Source organism: Cynocephalus volans, chromosome 6 (assembly GCF_027409185.1).
Source record: "Cynocephalus volans isolate mCynVol1 chromosome 6, mCynVol1.pri, whole genome shotgun sequence".
Taxonomy (NCBI): domain Eukaryota; kingdom Metazoa; phylum Chordata; class Mammalia; order Dermoptera; family Cynocephalidae; genus Cynocephalus; species Cynocephalus volans.
Window position 1 is genome coordinate 112,894,124 of NC_084465.1, and position 20,084 is coordinate 112,914,207.

Genomic DNA, 20,084 nt, shown 5'->3' on the forward strand with positions numbered 1-20,084 from the left:
ACAAAACTGGGGTTGACCTTGAATGCAGCTATATTGCCTGATGGGAAACACAGCCCAGTAGTTCTGCGCCTACGTAATTTCATTCTGTATGTCACTGGATTGGGGGGGGCGGTATCAGACTAGCACTGCTGCCTACAATCTAGACAAATAAGTGGCCAAACCTAATGTCCCCTTCCAAAGGTGAAAACTTCGGGTATTAATAGATAGGAGGAGCAGTAGCTCAGAGTAAAAACTGAATAAATGGGTTATGCAATGAGGGAAATCCAGTATTACATTTTAACACCTTCAGAGTCTGAGAGCGAGATGACATCATCTTTTAGCTTAATTACATCAGATGCCTGAAAGGGTGAAAGTGTTTGCTGTGACCACTCTTGCCTTTGGAACCTGACAAGATCAAATGAAAGCTTGCACACCTGAGCCACCTCACCCTGGAAGACATATCCATGTAATAGTGGATTGGACTATTATTAATGGCTGAAGAGGATGCTAGTAATGTGCCAGTGTCTTTTGAGTTTTATGTCCTTTTGACGTAAGGGATCCCTGTTCAAGGACTAGGGAGTGGACTCTGATATTGTGTATAAGTATGTATTTGGTCTTCACCCAGGTCTCCTGACATACAACACCCAAGTACTGAGTCTTTTTATGTGCTAATGATTGCTGGTAGCCCCTAGGCAGCTTCAAAACAGGGGCTGGTAACAGAAAAGACCAAGGTGGGAATTTTAGTCCCACCCCCAAAACCTCCCAAGGAGGGGAGAGGATTAAGCTGATCACCAGCAGCCAATTTAATCAATGACTGATGATTTAATCAATCATGCCTATGTAACGAAGCCTTCATAACAACCCAAGAGGCCTGGGTTAGGAGAGCTTCCAGACAGCTGAGCACATGGAGGTTCCTGGAGGGTGGCATGCTGAAGGAGGCACGGAAGCTTCACGTCTCTTCCTCTAAACCCCCCCCCCCAATAATCTCCTCATCTGGATCATTTGTAATACCCTTTATAGTAAGCCAGTAAATATAAAAATAGAATAAAATGAAAATAAATGTTAATATAGAGGTATGTACAAAAGAGCCTGGAACAGGAGGGGGCCACATTTGTCAGAGGCATTTAGAAACAGACTACACCATTTCTCTACCTTTCACTTTTCCCACAGGGGGAAAAAAATGCAAAATGAGAGCAATTTTCAGGTGGACAGCACTGTTTAAACATAGAAGAGCACAAGCCACCAAAAATAATTCTAGAGTTCCTTCTGGCACTGGCACTCTGCTCCACACCACCCCCTGGAGGAAGGAGTTATAGGTTACACTTTGCCCAGAAAACATGCCAACCTCAAAAGTAAACTTTCAGGAAACAAATTCTAGAAGCTGTTTCTTCTCTTGATACAATTTTCACCTGCAAAAGAAAATATGAATGTTTCTCCCCAGGAGACAGCATTTAACAGGGCCTTTCCAGACAGAAACCAGGATCCTAGAGCTACATCCTGAGTGCACTTTGCTCCCAACCCCTTCTGGTCTTAAAGGGAGAAGGATCTACAAAGCAACAGGTAGTTACCAAGGAGGCCCAGAACCCTATCCTTACAGTCAGACACTTTCCAACCTCACTGCTCCCTCCAGGCTTGTCTAGTAACATCTTACCTGTAGCAGGCCTAATCAGTCCTCCCCGCCTCTAGTCAGGCAAGGGCCTGAGTAATCAAAGCTGATCATGGGAATGGACTGTCTCGCTTTTAACAGTAGGACAGTGAAACTCTCCTAGACTGGCCCCCTTAAACCCATCCAACCTCTCCTCTACCTTCCTCTTCACATATCCCACGGTCCCAGCAACACTATTTGCTTGCACCATGTGCCCTAACATATGCTGGTCCCTTAGCTCTGAACAACTTGAAATCTTCAACCATCCCAGCACACCCAAAAGCGTGTCTTCCTCTGTGCTCCAGTAGCACTTCCCATAGTGTTTCTGTGGCAAAGCAAACCATCGTCATGGTCTACTTTCCCATAAGACTCCATTGGACTGAGCCCCACTAAAAAAGAAAAAACAAAGACATCTTCACCTCTACATACTTTGTGTGTTAAAAGTATCTGTAAACAGGACCTGCCGGAGGCTCACTTGGGAGAGTGTGGTGCTGATAACACCAAGGCCACAGGTTCAGATCCCTATATAGGGATGGCTGGTTAGCTTACTTGGGAGAGCATGGTGCTGACAACACCAAGTCAAGGGTTAAGATCCCCTTACCGGTCATCTTTAAAAAAAAAAAAAAAAATTATCTGTAATCAACATATGGTAGTCACTGTGTATCTCTAGCACCTAACAGGAATTTTTTTTAAAAACCTCACAGGAACCTAATGGTTCTCACAGGACAGGCCACGGGTAACACATCCTTACAAAGCAGAGAGTCATATAGCTACAATAACCAATGCGGCGGGCCTGATGGAAAGAAGCAGCTGTAATAGCTTAAGATAAAAAGATTTCTTGGGGGCTTTTTCCTCTGGTGATGGGGGAAGGGAGTGAGGAAGGCCTAACTTCTACGACAAGTCTCAGATTTTAAACACAGCTTAGTGGCTAAGGGCAGAAGTTCTACAGCCAAAGGATATAGATTCAAGTCCCAGCTCCACCTCTCACTAGCTATGAGCCAGTTTGTGCCTGTGTCCCCTCTGTAAAGTGGAGTTAAAAGGACACAGCTCATCACCTAACAGCAACTGGCCCATAGCAAGTACACCTAAGTGTTAGCAATTCTCTCCTCTAGGATGTTTTTGTTCCTAGTACCCCAATGGCTTAGAATAGCATCTGAGAATCCATGATGTCCCAAGACTGATCCAGAGCGCCCCTCTGGCCCTGCCAGGAGGCTGCCCATCCTGTCGCTGAGTCCTGGTGGTGGGTCTCTCAATGGTCTGGAAAGTGAAGGCCCAGCCCCAGTCGAGAAGGCCCCAGACATCTCCAGCACCTTAAGAGTGCATCCCAGATAAGCAGAAGTTTGGAAACACCGTGGATATAAGACTCAGCAGCCACTGACTACATCAAACAGCAACATTCCTGCCCAAACCCAACTGGTTTTCAGAGACATTCAACAAAGAGAAGGGGCAACTAAAAGTTACCTTCTCCTAAACACCTAGAAGGCTCTCCCACTCTTCTCTTTGGCCACACAAAAATCTCCCACACACGCAGCCCCTGTGCTAAGGACTTCCTCCATGATGCCCCAGGTCTGCCCACACCAATAAAATCTGGTGGGGGGAGGGGGGGACAGCATGTGAAACAATAAACATATTTTGCTCAAATCTCCCATTCAAGCTTTATTCTTAAAAAAGAACAGCTAGAACAGAAGCCTGTGCTCCTTGGGCCTGCTAATTAGAACAAAAAAGCCATACGCAAAACCCAGACTTTTTTCTGAACTCCTAGCTAGCACTTTTATTAAGTTTTGTACAGTCAAACTCCCCCACAAGAAATGAGTCTCAGACAAACTCTAGAGCGTTACTTTAAAAAGTATGCTGTTAGGGCCGGCCCATGGCTCACTCGGGAGAGTGCGGTGCTGATAACACCAAGGCCATGGGTTCGGATCCTATATAGGGATGGCCGGTTAGCTCACCTGGGAGAGTGTGGTGCTGACAACACCAAGCCAAGGGTTAAGATCCCCTTACCGGTAAAATAAATAAAAAGGATGCTGTTGAACCAGCTGTATCAATATTAACAAATGTACCATCAATGTTTCAATAAAAAAAAATTAATTTAAATAAAAGGCAGGCTAGTTATCTCAATGGTTAGAGCATGATGTAGGTAACACCAAGGTCCAGGGCTTGATCAGTTACCAGCCAGGTGCCAAAAAACAAATAAAAAATTGACAGCCTGTTAGAAATGGACCTCACCCAGACCTACTGAATTAGAATCCACATTTTTTTTTTTTTTTTTTGGAAAGATGACCGGTAAGGGGATTTTAACCCTTGACTTGGTGTTGTCAGCACCATGGTCTCCCAAGTGAGCAAACCGACCATCCCTATATAGGGATCCAAACCCGTGGCCTTGGTGTTATCAGCACCACACTCTCCCAAGTAAGTAATCCACGAGCTGGCCCCATTAGAATCCACATTTTAACAAAACTGCCAAATGATGCATAAGTGTATTCAAGTTGTAAAGGGTTTGGTTCTAGTCATCTCAGACTGGCAACAGTTTGCAGAAGCCTTCCCACAGGGCCAGGGATCTGCCCTGCTGTTTTACTCAAGGACATAGTAAATAAGATGGGCCAACTTTTCCTCAAACTCAGAGAATCAAAATAAAAAAGCCCCGTCAGCCTGGGACCTAACAGCCACCCTACTCCAAAGGGGCTGCAGTGAAGGCCTAAGGAACACTGCACTCAACAGCTACATGGACTTCTTACAGTTGTGCAACACTGCCCCCCCTCGGTGAGGTGTGTACAGGCAGGATGCAGCCTGGAAAACTCATGTACCCACCTGCCCTGGGATCCTCTTCACTTAGAGATGATGGCTTGGCTCCCAGCTACATAACCAGCACTCTCAGGTTGTCATAATGCATGCTAAACCTTCAACCCAATAATCCAAGCTCCTTTTCTGTCTTCAGTCCCCACAACAGCAGTCCTCAACTGTTTTCCAGTTGAAGGAGACTTTCTCTCTAACACTACTGCCCCAATATTTAGAACTAAATTAAAGCTACAACCCAAGCAGCAGAGAGCATCAGCAGAGAGCACTATTTCTTCCAGATCCAAACTCCTGCTCATAAACAATGTCTTTTCTACAAGTCTGTTCCTGCCTCAACGATATCAGAAATCTTGGATCCAATGGTCTCTAAAAGCACTTCTAACTGCTAACACCATGAAACAGGGTGCCCCAAAAAAGCCCTAAAACCAAATCTGCTGGCAAGATCCACTTGGTAATACTTTCAGTTTTTGTCTGTCAGTACCATGACGATTACATTTACATAGGAAAGTGAACAACACTTATTGTGGAAATTTTCTTCAGTAAATCCAAAATTATTTCAAAATTAAAAATCAAAAAAGATGAAGGGAAAGAGCTTTGGGGCCGGCCTGTGGCTCACTTAGGAGAGCGTGGCACTGACAACACCAAGTCAAGGCTTAAGATCCCCTTACCGATCATCTTTTTAAAAAAAAAAGTTCACGGAACTTTTCATATTATCTTGTAATTCAATTTTTCTGTGAACTTTTTCAAATAACCTCATACATTTCAAAACTGCTAAAAACTTGATTTTAAATGTTCTCACCACAAAGTATGAGATGATATATTAGCCTGATTTGATCATTCCACAATGTACATATATCAAAACATTAATACACTGTATCCCATAAATAGATACAACTATTATTTCCCAATTAAAAATAAAATCTTTACAGCTGGCCAGTTAGCTCAGTTGGTCAAAGCACAGCCTTATAACACCAAGGTCACAGGTTCAGACCCCCATACTGGCCAGCCACCAAAAAATTTTAAAAAATAAAAAAACTTCAGCTTTCAAAAAAATTAAAATAAAATTTTTAAGAAGGTTAAAAGTGGAAGTGGAAACAAGCATAAATAAGAGGAATCAATGTGTCAAGTCTCACAGTGACCTTAACTCCTGGTCTATCTACCCCATCACTGACTTAATCTCAGCCCTATATCTATCTAAGTTACTAAAACCCATGCTGGCCCATCATGTGATGAGAAAAAGAGAACTAAATCAAAGGAGGCGGCAAAGAGAGCTGTAAGCACATCTCTCCCCACCCATAACCTACTCTCCTCCATACTTCTTTCTTCCCAGTTAGCCTGTCCCAATTCCAATCTCAACTCACAAAAGCAGAGCATCTAGTGCTTCAAAACTTCAGACTTCAATTCAGTAAAAATAAATTCTTTAGAATACAAAGAACTAGTCTAAAATCCACATCAATTAGACAAACATGACTGTTACTAGCCTGGCTACTACTAGGGAATCCAACAAAGAGCAGAGGGGCCAAAGTCCAAACCCCTTGAGTTTTACTTTTTCTTACACCAATGGTGAGCTGACACCAAAATCAACTTCACAGACACGAACATTCTCTCCCCTACTAGCTGTTTTCATCCACTCCCCTGGAAAAGCCCTCCCAAACTGGATCCTACCCACTAATCAGTCACCTGGGATCCTATCTCCTTTTATTTAAGGGAAAGGCCAATCACTAAAGCCTTTTTTTTTTTTTTTTGTCTTTTTCGTGACCGGCACTCAGCCAGTGAGTGCACCAGCCATTCCTATATAGGATCCGAACCCGCGGCGGGAGCATCGCTGCGCTCCCAGGGCCGCACTCTCCCGAGTGCGCCACAGGCTCGGCCCACTAAAGCCTTTTTAAAAGAACATAAAAACTTGACACTTATAGTCCTGGTAATCAGGTCTTTCTCACAAGGAGCTTCAACCTCCTTCACTCCTAGCAGGAGAGAACCACAACCAAACCCTAATATTAGGCAAAGCAGAAACAGTAAACATCTCAGAGACATCTGATCAGGCCACTCAAAATTAACATTCTTTAAGAAACAAATAAACAGCAGAGGCAGGGAGAGAACTACTGCCACATCCCTGGCTCTAAACCTAAGGGGTTCTCACATGTACCAAGTTCAATAAGGCAAGTCAAAGCACTGCCTGGGAGAATCCAGGCCAGGCCACTCTCAAGCTACTCTTGGTTAGAAAGCACCCCCACTGCAGTAGGGAGAGTACAGCAAGTCTTCTCTAGAGAACATACTTAAACATACAGAACATACGAGGGGGTCTTCAAAAAGTTCATGGAAATAGTCATATTATCTTTTAATTCTAAATTTCCGCTTACTTTTTGAAGTACCCTTGCACTTCGTCACACCTCAAAACTTTTACCAGAGAAAGCACTTCCTAACTAGGGATCCCAGGCATGTTTGTGAGCTACACTTCTGAAGGCACTTATCTTACAAACAATATTGTGAAGTGCCACAGCTAAAACCTTTTTTAGCTCTTGGCTGTAGTTTCCAGTTACGTGTAACTAAAACTCAAGCTGAATGAATGTAGGCAGGTAGGGGCAAGTTTACCAAACTTGTTTGTGACAGTTGCGAAAAAGATAGGTCCCTGGAGAAAAGGAGAGGCCTATGGTTAAGAGGTTGAGGGGCACTGTTATAAGGCTTCACCTCACTGACCCCACCCTTCCACTTATCATTCAACACTCCCCTTAAAAGGAGGGCTTTCCACCTCCCAATCATGAAGGCTCAAGCCTAAAATCTCAAAATACCAAGGACCTCAAGCCCTCTGGGTATAGGCAGGATGGGAAAGTGACCCAGCTAGACCAGTGTCTCCCTATAGCAGTTATCTACCTGAGCTCCATTCCCATGAAAACTAGGAGGTGTGTTCACTCACCTGCCTTTAATACAAGAAATGACTTCTACCTTCCTTTCCCTGAAAAACCTTTCCCCCACTTCTCACTCTACTCATTCCCTAGCTGCTTCTCCCAAATTTAACACCCTCCTAAGGCCTAAGTAAACAGGCCTAAGTAAACAGAAGTTTGGGATAGGAGTCTGTCCCTATTAGGACTCCTAAACAATAGTTTCAGAATGAAATGCTAAGAAACGGTAACAGCAGAGTAGGACTCCCATCCCTGCTTTCCTGTATTGATTCTGGGAGAGCCATATAACTCAATCCATTTTCAGACTGTAAAAGTGAACAGCCTAATCTCGCTAAGTTGAGGATTAGATCATGACTCAAACCACAGAGCCCCAGTGGTACTCACTAGGCACTTACACTCCTCCCTGGGCTGGCTATGGGTTCTCCATCGTGGTCAGACTTCAATACTGCCCAAAGACACCTTAAGAAGTGTCAAAAGATCAACTGATTACAGGCACTAAAAAAATAAAAACTGTCAAAAGAGCCAAGAGTGCTTTAAAAGGCTGTAACTGCTACAAATAGTAAACAAAGACCATCATGCAAATAAACATGTAAAAGAAAAACCCCACAGTTGGGCAAATTTGGGGCAACGCTCATGACATGACATGTTCATTTATCTCATTTACATATCCAACTTTGCCATGACAGAAAAGTTTAATCTCTGCTCTCAAGGATACCACTTGACCTTTTCTCCCCTGGATTAAGTATCACTTTATTCCAGTTCCTGCTGGGCAGGAACAAATTCTTCCAGATACTGCTAGGCAGGATCATCTGAAAGAGAAAAACTCCCCACATTCCTGACCTGGACATCAATCCTCCAGGAGTGAAGAGGGGGAAGATGAACAAAATTTAACTAAAACAATGGTTTTTAATGGGAACCAGAGGTATGGTTACAATTACATAGTCCGACACAAAAAAACCCATGGGTGATCAGGAGTTGGAAGGTTACAAAATAACAAGGGTAACACTGGGTACAAGAAGAAAAGCTGTTCCAGAACCTTAGGAGCCAGGCTAATACGGCCTCTCCCTGCGATCCTGTCTGTGCTCACCCCTGCAAAAGAAAAAGTATCCATTAGGTTTCAGTTACCAGCCTCTCCACCTACCCCACCTACCCCACCCACCCCAGATATCTTTGATCAACCAAGCAAATATCTCACCTCTGTAAGTAGGGTGGGTCTACTACAGATTAATTCGTGAGAGAATTCTCCTTCCCTCCCCGCCATCCATTACGGTTACAATCTTGGCTCTCTCAAATACAGTCCTCAAAATTAAACCACTTTCTCAACAAAACCTTGTTACACCATGAATTCTTATTCAACTACTCTTATTTCAATTTAGAGTCTTACTCACCTGGAGTCCATCTTGCCAGGGCCAAAGCCGCCTCTGTCCCCACCACCCCGGCCCCCTCGGAAGCCCCCGCGGTCCCCGCCACGGCCTCGGTAGCCTCCCCGATCATAGCCTCCTCTGCCACCGCGACGATCATCTCCATAGTTACCACCTAGGACAACAGAAATACATCATATCCTCATCCCCTACCTTCCCCTAGCCTCCCTTCTTATAGACTTTTTTGGTCCCAACTCTTTATTACCAGCTTTGCCGTTCTTACCCATATGAGAGCCTCCAGGTCCCCCTCCTGGGCCATCTGGTTTAGGGGCCTTACACTGGTTGCATTCATTCCTCCAAGAGAAGTTCATGTTCTCACACGTACTAAGGAAAAAGAAGACAATTAGTTTCAAGGTATGGGGAGTTAGGCAAAACCTAGATAGAATCAGGGACAGACTCCAGTAACTTTACAGATACAGTGAGAAACCGAGGCCTCAGAAAAGCAAAAGAAGCTTGCTTTTTCTCAGCAGCTGAGCCAACAAGGACCGAAAACTGATTACTGAACCCAGCCCAATACCTTTCCTACTATACCAACCTGACCTAGGTAAGCTCTCAGCTAAATCTGCCCCCAACAGTGCAGTCTTGACTTTCATAGCTTGAAAACACCCACATAAGTCTATTGTATCAAAGGGCACACATGTAAGAGGATCAAGAAAAAAAATTAAGCAGATTTCACTCACGGATTAGGACACTTCCAGTCCCCAGCTCGTTGCTGTCCTCCACCGCCACCACCTCCACTGGGGAATCCTCCCCGGCCACCGCCACCACTGCCACCACCTCCATAGCCTCCACGGCCCATAGGTCCTAGGTGTAGATACAAGTATGGGTCTGCTCCCCTTTCACGTTTGGCTAGCCTAACCTTCTCCATGCAAGCCCTTACCGTCCTCCACACTCTCTCCACCACCTCTTTATACCACCAGCGGGTATAAGCAGATCCTTACCTCCTCGCCCTCGGCCTCCACGACCATTGCTACCACCACGATTGAAATCTGCTCGGCGAGTAGCAAATGAGACCTTGATAGGATTCCCGGAGAATTCTTTACCTAAAGAAAAAAGGTATAAAAAGAGACTTTTGAGCCAAGACCTGTGGATCCAAAAACACACTTGGTACGAACTAAGAAGTTTCTGCCTTCCTGAAAGTTTATAATCTAGTGATATATAAGCAAAAATGAGACTATTCTGAAACAGCAGAAGAAGTGTTGGAAGACTCAAAGAACCCTCAAAATATGACCTGTTTCCTAAGGCTACATGCCTTCTCTCCACCCCCTTCTGCTTTCTCATACATACCATCAAACCAGTCAATAGCTGCTTTTGCAGAAGGTGGGTCATCAAATGAGACCGTTGCCTCTCCTTTCAGTTTGCCGGTTTCCCTGTCTGTGTACAAATTAATCATGGGCTGTCCTGTTTTCTTGTTTGTCTGAAGAAAGCAAAATGAGACTAACATCAGTCTTAGAGAATGTTAATCCTCTAAGGATGTTCCATCTTTGTCCTTCAAAACCTGAGGTTTATTATTCCTAAACTTTAGCTCCTTTCTTCCCAGTTACTTCTTCCTATCTCACATGTAACCTGAATTAAAGCCATGGTCTACAACTGCTTCTCACTTCAACAAAGAAAGACAAAAATAAAGATTATATAGACTACAAATACAAGAGTTTAGGACACTCCCTTTGTCGGATATACTTTTTGTGTTGTTTGTTTTTAGGAAATGGCAACAGCTAATTTTCTTTCCTCAACAAACTGAGACTTTTGTTTCTACTAATGTTTGAAATCCAAAAGCCTGCAACATTGACAGAAAGCACCCACAATGCTTCACAAGTACCTTAATAATACCAATCTGCTTGAAGTAATCAGCCACTGACTCAATTGTAACATTCTCGCCCAGGCCTTGCACGAAGATGGTATTATTGTCTGAGTTATCCTGTTCTGCTCGTTGAACACAACATGAATTTGAAGAGCAAAGGTAAAATGAAGGCAGGAAAAAAAAAAGTAAACATAAGACAAACATAAAGCAAACATAAAACTCTTTATAATCTAACTTTAAGAAACAATATTAAGCTTTCAAGGTGAAAGACTCTGAAGGATTTAATATCAGTCAAGCAACCAATTATTTTGGTTTAGATCAGGTATCTTACAAGAAACCCACATCCCTTCTATTTTAATACTTGAGTTCATAAGTTTTAGGCTTAGTTCTACCACTATCCCTAACATATAGAAACCAGGGCTCAAAAGTGAATTGCCCAAGGGCGGGCCCAAGGCTCACTGTGGTGCTGATAACACCAAGGCCATGGGTTCGGATCTCTATATAGGGATGGCTGGTTGGCTCACTTGGGAGAGCGTGGGGCTGACAACACCAAGTCAAGGGTTAAGATCCCCTTGCCAGTGGTCTTTTTTAAAAAAAAAAAAAAAGGACACTACTGTTTATCAACTTTCAATTGCAGAAGAATGTAAGAAACCTGTTTTACATTAAAAGCTACTACATAGGGGGCTGGTTGGTTAGCTCACTTGATTGGAGTGAGTGGTGCTGAGACCAAGGTCCAGGGTTCCATCCCTGTACCAGACACATCAAAAACCTGCTGCTTGAAACCAGCAGTTTTAGAGTGTGGCACACCGATGCATCGACTTCACCTGGGACTTGTTAAAAATGCAGATCATCAGGTTCATCCCAGACCCACTAAATTGATGGGGGAGGAACCCATTAATCTGATATTTCTGATATATACTCATTATAAACCACTACTAACTACAGGTACACCAAAACTCCCTTCCCTTCTTCTCTATTCCTGCTCTTTTTCAAATTCCTTTTTTTAGTTTTTCTTTTATCAAGAAAAGTCTTGATACCACTATAGCCACTCTTTCATGCCACCTATGGACTCACCAGAGTCATGACGTGATCCTTGGTCCCGAGGGCCTTAAATGACATGAAAGAAAAAGAACAAAAAAACAAAAACAAGGAAAAGAGGAGCCGTTAGTCAACAGGAAAAGACAGACAAGAAAAAATCAACACCAAATCTAAACTCTTACAAAATACCAGAAAAGTGCTCACAGCCTCACTCCAAACCCTGCCCAGGGTTGCTTACCCAGAGGAGAAAATCCTAGGCAGGGCTGGGGAAATCACAGGCCCCTTTCTTTAAGATTTGAAATTTGTGTCCCCACAGGGACAACTCCACACTTCAGAAAATGCTGCCTCCCCCCCAGCTAGGGCTGGGAAATGTCCTCAGCACAGATTTGGGGAGGGGGAGTCCATTAAAGTTAACAAACCAACTCATAGCTTTGGCCCTGTTCTCTCACCCGAGAGATATGGGCTCACCACCAGCAATGTGAAGTGCATCCATCCAGTTTCTCCACACCAAAGACACTTAACCCTTGCGGAACGATTTTAATTTCGTCTTTAGAAACCATTCTTCAAACCATGTCAAGTTTCCCCCAAATCACAAGAAAATAAAAAACATACATAATAGCTATTGTATTTTTAAAGCATGTTCCAGGGAACAGACCAGAAATCTTATTTCCATAATGCAGCCTCTATTTTTTTTCCAGAGACCATCTTTAACCAAAGTTTATCTGAATTCGCCATATATAAATATTGTACCCACACGCAATGAACCCAAGCCTTCGGCTTTAAATGTTGAGACAAATCAAGAAACCTTTTGTTAGTTAACCAAAACCAGAAAAGTTCCAGCTTACTGGGAGACTTCTCAAAATTTGTCATTTTTCCATGAATTCAGTTTGTGCTGTTTAAGACCTGGTTATTTCCCATGAGCCACACATGCTCCCAATCTTTCTTGAAGTAGTCCACACCTTCCTTCCCAGAGCTAGTTTCTATTTGCCCATCTGAGTTAAGTACATGGATGTAAAATTGCATTGACACCATTCAGTACTTAATATGTAAATATACACCAATGTTACCATTCTCAGGGCAAGGCAGTATTTCAGGTCCCTCTCCCAGAATTAAGACATTTGGAGATTGTTGCATACACACACGCAAGCACACACACTAGCCTTGAACACACTGATCAAAGGATCCTAAAGCCAAGTTGGCACCAAGTGTTCCAGCACACACATAAGTGCCAGGTGTGGCAACCCCCTGTCAGAGGCCTACTAGACACCTCTTATTAACCTGGGTCAAACCAATTTGGTACCAGACTGCTGAGTCGTACCCCTGCCTGCCTCCAGGTTAGCACACATCTGGCAGCAGGTGGCATTATACACCACCCCTTTCTGGAGGTGGTTCTGGACACTTCAAAAACCTTTGACACTTAAATTAACACGGTAAGACATCTGCAAATGAACAATCAGACAAAGCATTGCTGGGAGTTGGGAATTTTGGAAACTCTGTTCACTTACCACCAAATTTATTGAAGCCACCACGGTCACTTCCGCTGGAGAAGACAAGTTAGAAGAAAGGACATGAAGCTTCCAACGGCTACAAACGGGTGTTTTTTTTTTTATTTTGTTTAACATTCCCCAAATATGGGTAGGTGTTTTGGGAAAAAGATACGAGTGGCTACTAAAATACAACCCTTCCTGACCACCCCTTGTCTGACCTTTGAGCATGTCACACACACGTGTGCAATTTCTCAAACACAGTTTTTAAGGATTTTGCTTTAAAAGGTTATATATCTATTTCCTCCGGAAAAAAAATGACCCATTTTCCTTGGTCGTTCTTCTGATGTAGCAGATGTTTTTTTCCTCTTGTGGCGAGTGGTTGACAACCCAGTAGTTGGTATAAAAACCCTACCCCCGATTTACCCAGAAGACATTTCACACCAGGCTGGGGGGTAGCCCTGAACACATTTTGTGGTTTTTGCTTTGAAAGCAGCAAGCAGACTCAACCCCATTCCATAAAAAGTCAAAACCAAAGGCAATTTCCCCTTAAAACGACAAACTTAGCTAAGCCCTACACTAACTACTGAGCTGTTTTCAATATCCCCCCACCCCCGGGGTCACCCCTTCTACACTGGGAGAAGAGCCGAGTATTTTGCAATGTCACCTTTCATACCTGTGGCACATAAAATGCAGAGCAAGTTAACAGTCACATAACAGTTGTTTTTCTTTTTAAAGTTTTGCATTAAACACACGCACACAACAGAGTTTTCCTTATTTTTGTATGTTTTTTGAGATTGCCCCCGCCCACCTCTGAATACTTACCATATATACAAACTCTCCTTCAAAAAACCTACTTTTTCCAAAAAAGGAGTAACATTGACATTCCTCCCCTTCTCAAGGGAGACATAGAGTAGGGTCCTTCAAATTGTATTTACCAACAGATTTGACGACTGTTTTAACATCAAATCTAAAGTTTTACTTCAAATCAACTTTAGTGGAATGGAAGGAAAGAAGGTCCAGTTGGACAAGCTGATGTGTTTTAAGTAACCACGGGAAGGTGGACAGTGGAACAAATAGGTGGGATACCACTGTCAAGCATATTTTGCCCAAAAGGTCTGCGCACTTCAGTCGGATTGACCTCATAAACCAAATCACACACAAAATCATTGTCAGTCAAATTACTGCAAATCAAGCTTGTGGATTCAAATGACTACAGAATACAGAATACGGAAAGAGTAGCCAATTCCTGTAAGCTGAAGTCAGGTTAACCATTACCAACGTGGTAATACGCATACCATTTCCCTACTATTTCCCAGAGTGGGATCATCGGTTTCCCTTGCAGAGAAAGAAGTCTTTACTTCCACGTTTCTTGCCTAGGATATCAATGACTCCAATCCATACATATCTATGTATTTTTTTCCTTTAGAAATAGAAGAATCAACTGAAATCTCTTTTCAGAGATGTGGATGGGAGTTCAGGCTCCCCAGTTCTCACAAAAATAAAATGGGAATATACAAAGAAAGAGTCACCAGCCCCAAATCAAACTCCTCACAGATCCCCAGAGAACAAGAATATTAACCATGCACTAGGGACTGGCTTCAGGGGAGATTCATGCAATCCTCCACACTCCCCACAGGAAGATACTCCCTGGCTCTCGAGACACCTACCCCATGCCACCTCTGCCTCCACGGCCACCTCCACGACCTCTGGGTTCATAGCCACCACTGCTGCGGTTGTAGCCACCGCCACCGCCCCTGCCACGGCCCCCGCGGTCCTGTTGGCCTCCCCCGTAGCCACTGCCGCCGCTACCACTCTGGTCCTGATTGCCATAACCGCCACCGCCACTACTCATGGAGGACTGATCTTGGCCATAGCTACCTGTCAGGAAAGAAAGCATGTTTCTCTTTTTAAAAAAAAAAAAGAAAAGGGCCAGCCCGTGGCTCACTCAGGATAGTGTGGTGCTGATAACACCAAGGCCGCGGGTTCGGATCCCTATATAGGGAGGGCCGGTTCGCTCACTGGCTGAGTGTGGTGCTGACAACACCAAGTCAAGGGTTAAGATCCCCTTACTGGCCATCTTTTTAAAAAAAAGAAAGAAGAAAGGACTGTTGTGAAGTAGCACAAAAGGGTTCGACAGTGCCAGGGGATAAAGGAAATAGAAATAAAAAGACAGCTAGGAAACAAGAAAGCAACCCTTTCAGGACAGGCGCCAAACAGGAGAATACAAATCCTTACAGGAAACAGGTGTGGAATAAAGCTGAAAACACCCTCTCTCTCACCTCCACCACCCCCTCCGCCACCTCCGCCACTACTGTTGTACTGGCTCTGCTGTCCATAGCCCTGAGGGGGATTATAGGAGCTTTGCTGCTGTCCGTAGCTTTGCTGTTGTCCACCATAGCCAGACTGTTGGCCATAGCCCCCACTTGGGGGCTGCCCATAGCTGCTGCTCTGAGAACTGCTACCATAACTAAGAAACAAACAAACAAAAAAAAAAACAGTATCATAATCCCAGCATGGCCAAACTTCCTTTCAAGTACATCCCATTCTCTGTACCTAACACAAGACCCCCCTCCCCCGCCACCAACACCACCATTATGCCTCATAATTGCTCCTACTGCTCGTCACTTTACCACTCCTTATGAATTTATTCCTAATCTTTCAGTCCCCTCCTGCCACACCTTACCTTCCCGAGGTACTGCTGGGAGCTGGCTGTTGACCATAGCCAGGGTAGGAGGACTGCTGCCCGTAAGACGATTGAGAACCCTGACTACCGCCATAGCCACCGGCTGAGCCATATCCCTGGGGAGCTGATTGAGTGCCATAGCCTGCTACAAGGAAAAGAGAATGAGAAAAGAGAAAAAGAAAAAAAAAGGGTTGAAGAAAACATCATACAAGAGTACTTCAAAAGTTGACAGAAATATTCCTGTTACCTTCTAATTCTATTTTTTCACAAATTTTGAAGCACCCTCATATACTACCTAATATTCACCCATACTTGAAAAGTTAGCCTCCTAGAAGCTGCTAGTAAGTTCTGCCACTCACAAAGTTACCCTTCTTGTAAACCTAAGGTTAATAATCTAACTTCTACTGACTATTGCACAGTTCCAATTTCATCCTACCTATTCCAAAGCCTGTCTCCAGGACCACCCTCTAATTACAACCCAAAAGATACCTATTTAAATGTGCTAGTAAGTATACAGCATATACAAGATAACTCATATTAGTTATTTATACTTCAGGACCTTAGGGCAAATTCCACCTCTTTGTGTATCACATGACAAATGGTAGCCTGACTTCAAACATCTTCAAGCAAACCATTTTTTCTATGTAAAAATCAGCCTAAAACTGGTTTTCTCCTTGGGGAATATGCCCTCTTTCATGCTGAGAAGGTAAATAGGAAAAGATCCAGCATAAATAGAAAAGTAAAAAGCCAAAGAAGATAAAAGGAAACAATTACAAACCAGTAAGCATTTTTGCTTTAAAGGACTCAGAATAACAGACAGCTTCAACATTTCAGCACTGCCCAGGTTTAAGAAAAGCAACATTCAAAAAGAGCAGGGAGAGGCAGGGTGACTCAGTAAGAGGGACTCACTGTTCTGGGTCTGTCCATAAGAAGAACTATAGCTGCTCTGGCCATAGCCTGAAGTGTCTGTTGACTGGCTGTAACCACTGTAACTCTGCTGTCCGTAGGGCTGACTGCTCTGCTGGGAGTAGCCCTGCCCAGGCTGGGTGGGGTAGGCCCCATAGCTAGGGGGAAAAAAAACAAAACAAAAAAAAACAGTGAAACCATGAAAAGATACTTTGGCCACCCTTGCCCTCGACAAACTCTGGAAGCCCAGAAAATGGCACTCACCTTTGGGTTGCTTGTTGGGAATAGTCTGCAAAAGATAAATACAACTACGTTACTTTCAGCCGCCACTTTAGAGTAGAATAGAGATATATTCCATAACACAAGCACTGGGGCCTCCAGAATCAACAAACAAGACTATGTTGCAAGAAAGGGCATAAATTCCCCCAGGAGATACTAGGTGAGAAGAGGGGCAAGTTGGCAGATCATAGTAGCTCTCTTATAATAAAGAAAAGCAAAGAAAATGCAAATTTCCACAGACCAAGAAATCTTAACTACTGGAAAAACCCAGGGTCTTGGTGGACAGCTACAATTTCCTACAAACTCAGTTCATTTCAGGAACTGCTCTAAAACACTCTACATACATTTCATTTTCACACCCACTCTATGACAAGGGTATTATCACCAGGAATCAAGATAGAGTCACAGAGCTACGAAGGGACAGAGGTTTGAATTCAAGCCCAGGGCAGCAGTGTTTAGCATGTGGCCTCCACGTTGTCAACAGAGACCCAAAGAACAAGAGTGTCTCAAAAAAAAAAAAGTACATTCTTCGCCCTTTGGCCAACCTTGGAGATTGACGAAATGGGGTTTTAGTGCAAAGCCAAACAACTAAAAGAGCCCTTTGACCCCAACAGAGATCTTCAGCAAACTGCTCGCCTCAGAAAGCAACAGCTAGCCCAGTCCTGTGGTTCCAGATGATCCTGTTTTTTCTCTCATCTACTCTGCCTTCCACGAGCTGTGGGCAGACTTGGCCAAAGTACAGAAAGCGCTTTTAAAACGTCACGTTAAAGACAGTGGCAAGATCAACTCATCCCTTCAGCACAAGAAACGAGGCACTTCCCCGACAGTAAAAGGCAGAAGGATAGGGAAAGGGTGTGGCTTCGGGCGGTCGTTCCTTTCGGTCCCCACCTCAGAAAGAAATTTAGGCGGGAAAACCTCGAGCCTGGTCCCCGGATTCCGACTCCCCTCCCCCCAGCCAAACCGTTAGGCGGGCGCGCGGCCCCCATCCCAAGCCTCCGCCCCGGCCGCGTGGCAACCGAGGCGGGAACGGGGCGGCCCCGCCCGTCCCGAGGGACCCGGGGTGCGAGGCCCACACCGGAGGCGCGCTGCGGGGTCTTCTGAGGAGGGTCTCGCGACAAAAGCCGGCCCGACACGAGGCGAGGAAAGGGGCCTGCACCGCGCAGAGGGGGAGGGGCCGACAGAGCGCGTGCGCGCGCCGAGTGCCCGGATGCAGCACTGCGACAAAGCCGGCCCGAGCGCGGGGCTGGGAACCGGGGGGAGGAGGATACGGAGGCCGGGGATTCTCACCCTTACCTCACGCTTCAAATCATCAAAAACCGTCCCTCCCAACCCTCACCTGAAGTAAATGGACTGCGAACGGAAGACTTCTCGCCCGGCGCGAGGGGCCAGAGGAGCGAAACAAGATGGCGACATCGTCCTCCCCCTTCCACCCTTCTCCGCTGCTTCCCGCCACAGTGATGCGAGAAGGTCCTACACGCGATCGCCGCCCCCGTCCCACCGAAAACCAAAACCCAGCAGGGAGGGAGGGAGGCCGCAAACCGGCGCGCCGTCACTGCCTCGCGCCCTCACATACCGTTTGAAGCCATTTCCGCGCACGCGCGCACAGACCAGCGGGGAAAGATATCCCGACACCGCAGAGAACCGACGCCTCGAGGACTGAGCGGCCCCGCCTCCCGCGCCGAGCTTTAAGTATGCCTCCAGCTGCGTACCGCGCCGGAATGTGCCAAGTGCGGAAGACGAGCGGGGGGAGCAGGGCCGGACTCCCACCACTTTCCAGCGAGTGGAGAGGTTCCGAACAGACAGGAGGGAAACAGACTAACCAGGACACATGCTTATAATATATGCGAGTGTAATCATAATTTTTGTGGTAAAGAGCTGCTGTTCTCTCTTCAGGACTAGCCCACCATCCACGTCCACCCCCAAAAAGCCATAATGGTAAGGTACGATTACCCGACGGGGGCGGGGCGAGGGGCCAGGCGTCGCGGGCGGAAACTGTAGTCAAGGCGGAGCGTCCCGGGGTGGGAACCGAAATTCCTGTGGGTGGCCAGGTTTGCTGGGCCCCACTTTCACTCAGGTTGGCGAGCTCCGGCCCTCCGTTGCTTTTCCTCTACTGCAAACGAGCCTCTCTCTCTGGCTCCAGCGTTCCTCCCCCGCGACACACACCAACCCTCTCTCCATGAGTCTCGCTTTTTACTTAATCGTCTTTCAGGGTTGCCTTTTCTTTAGTCCTTACCGAGGTTTGAGGATTGTGACGTTTGACCTAAAAGACAGCGTGGGTTTAACCAGGACCTCTGGGCCCTAGTTCCAGCACTGAGTTCTCATCCAAACCCGGGCGGCTTTGACCTGACTAGGCACCGGCGGGAAAGCCCAGGCCCTTTTTGGACCTCAGAGAAAGCCGACATTTGATGACGGATCCCCAGCCTTTCACTGATATGGGGCTACATTTTATTTTTCTGAAGTCTTATCAAGGAACCAGTGTGAAGATCCCAGGAATAACATATTTGTACAAGGCTTAAGTAGTTTCAAAATGAGCAGTTCTTTCTTTCCCATCACAGTCTTGTGAAGAAAGTAGAGATCTCCATTTTATAGATAAGAAAAGGGACTCGGAGTGAATACAGTCCATGATTATAGGACAGCTAAGGACCAGAGGTCATGATTCGGATCCATGTCTGTGACTGCAAAACACTCCCATTGTCAGTTACGCGAACAATTTAGAATGTTTGGAAGCATGTTCACTTCCTGGCCAGAGCAAGGACAGAAAGTGAAATTCAAGTTAAATTGCAACTTGCATTCTAATCAGCCTTGCTTGGAGAAGGCAGTTTGAAACTATGGTAGAAAACAAAGACAAAGGAGGTTATTCCTGGTGTACGTGCAATACGGATTTTCCTTCCCGACTTAACCTTTGACCTGGGTTTCAGAGCTTCTTTGTAGGTTGGACATTTTCCTAGAGAAACAATGAGGGCTATGTCCTAGGCCTGCCCACCAACTTTTACTAAGCCCCTGACTTCAGCTTTAATGGCCCTTGAATACCCCACCACTATAGTGGATCGTGTAAGAACCCAAATGCCCCAAGGGATCACACCCTGATCCTTCCCGGCCACACCCACCCCAAGCCCCATGTGGTATGCTAAGTAGGGATTGTATTTTAAGCC

At 45.2% G+C, this 20,084-nt stretch overlaps 1 protein-coding gene across 2 annotated transcripts; it reads right to left on the reverse strand.

The window, feature by feature from the left end:
- Positions 1–8,203: 8,203 nt before the first annotated feature.
- FUS (FUS RNA binding protein) lies at positions 8,204–18,583 on the reverse strand. 2 transcript variants are annotated; one of them, XM_063099891.1, is made up of 15 exons: positions 18,506–18,583; positions 16,918–16,942; positions 16,657–16,811; positions 15,748–15,889; positions 15,344–15,531; positions 14,732–14,942; positions 13,083–13,117; positions 11,614–11,646; positions 10,558–10,661; positions 10,026–10,155; positions 9,680–9,781; positions 9,419–9,542; positions 8,962–9,062; positions 8,706–8,853; positions 8,204–8,406 (listed from the first exon to the last, which is right to left on the reverse strand). In XM_063099891.1, exons 1-15 carry the CDS (start codon positions 18,516–18,518, stop codon positions 8,367–8,369), a joined length of 1,551 nt encoding a protein of 516 aa, XP_062955961.1. In that variant the 5' UTR covers positions 18,519–18,583; the 3' UTR covers positions 8,204–8,366. The 2 variants fall into 2 exon arrangements, with proteins under 2 accessions (XP_062955961.1, XP_062955960.1); XM_063099890.1 differs by having other exon boundaries at positions 15,748–15,892.
- Positions 18,584–20,084: the final 1,501 nt, after the last annotated feature.

What these genes read in the sequence shown, in the direction of transcription:
- FUS (XM_063099890.1), bottom strand. An exon ending in AGGATCACGTCATGACTCTG is followed by an intron (nt 10,662 to 11,613) that starts GTGAGTCCATAG and finishes TTCAACGAGCAG; the next exon opens with AACAGGATAACTCAGACAAT. An exon ending in GACTGGAAGTGTCCTAATCC is followed by an intron (nt 9,063 to 9,418) that starts GTGAGTGAAATC and finishes CTTTTTCCTTAG; the next exon opens with TACGTGTGAGAACATGAACT.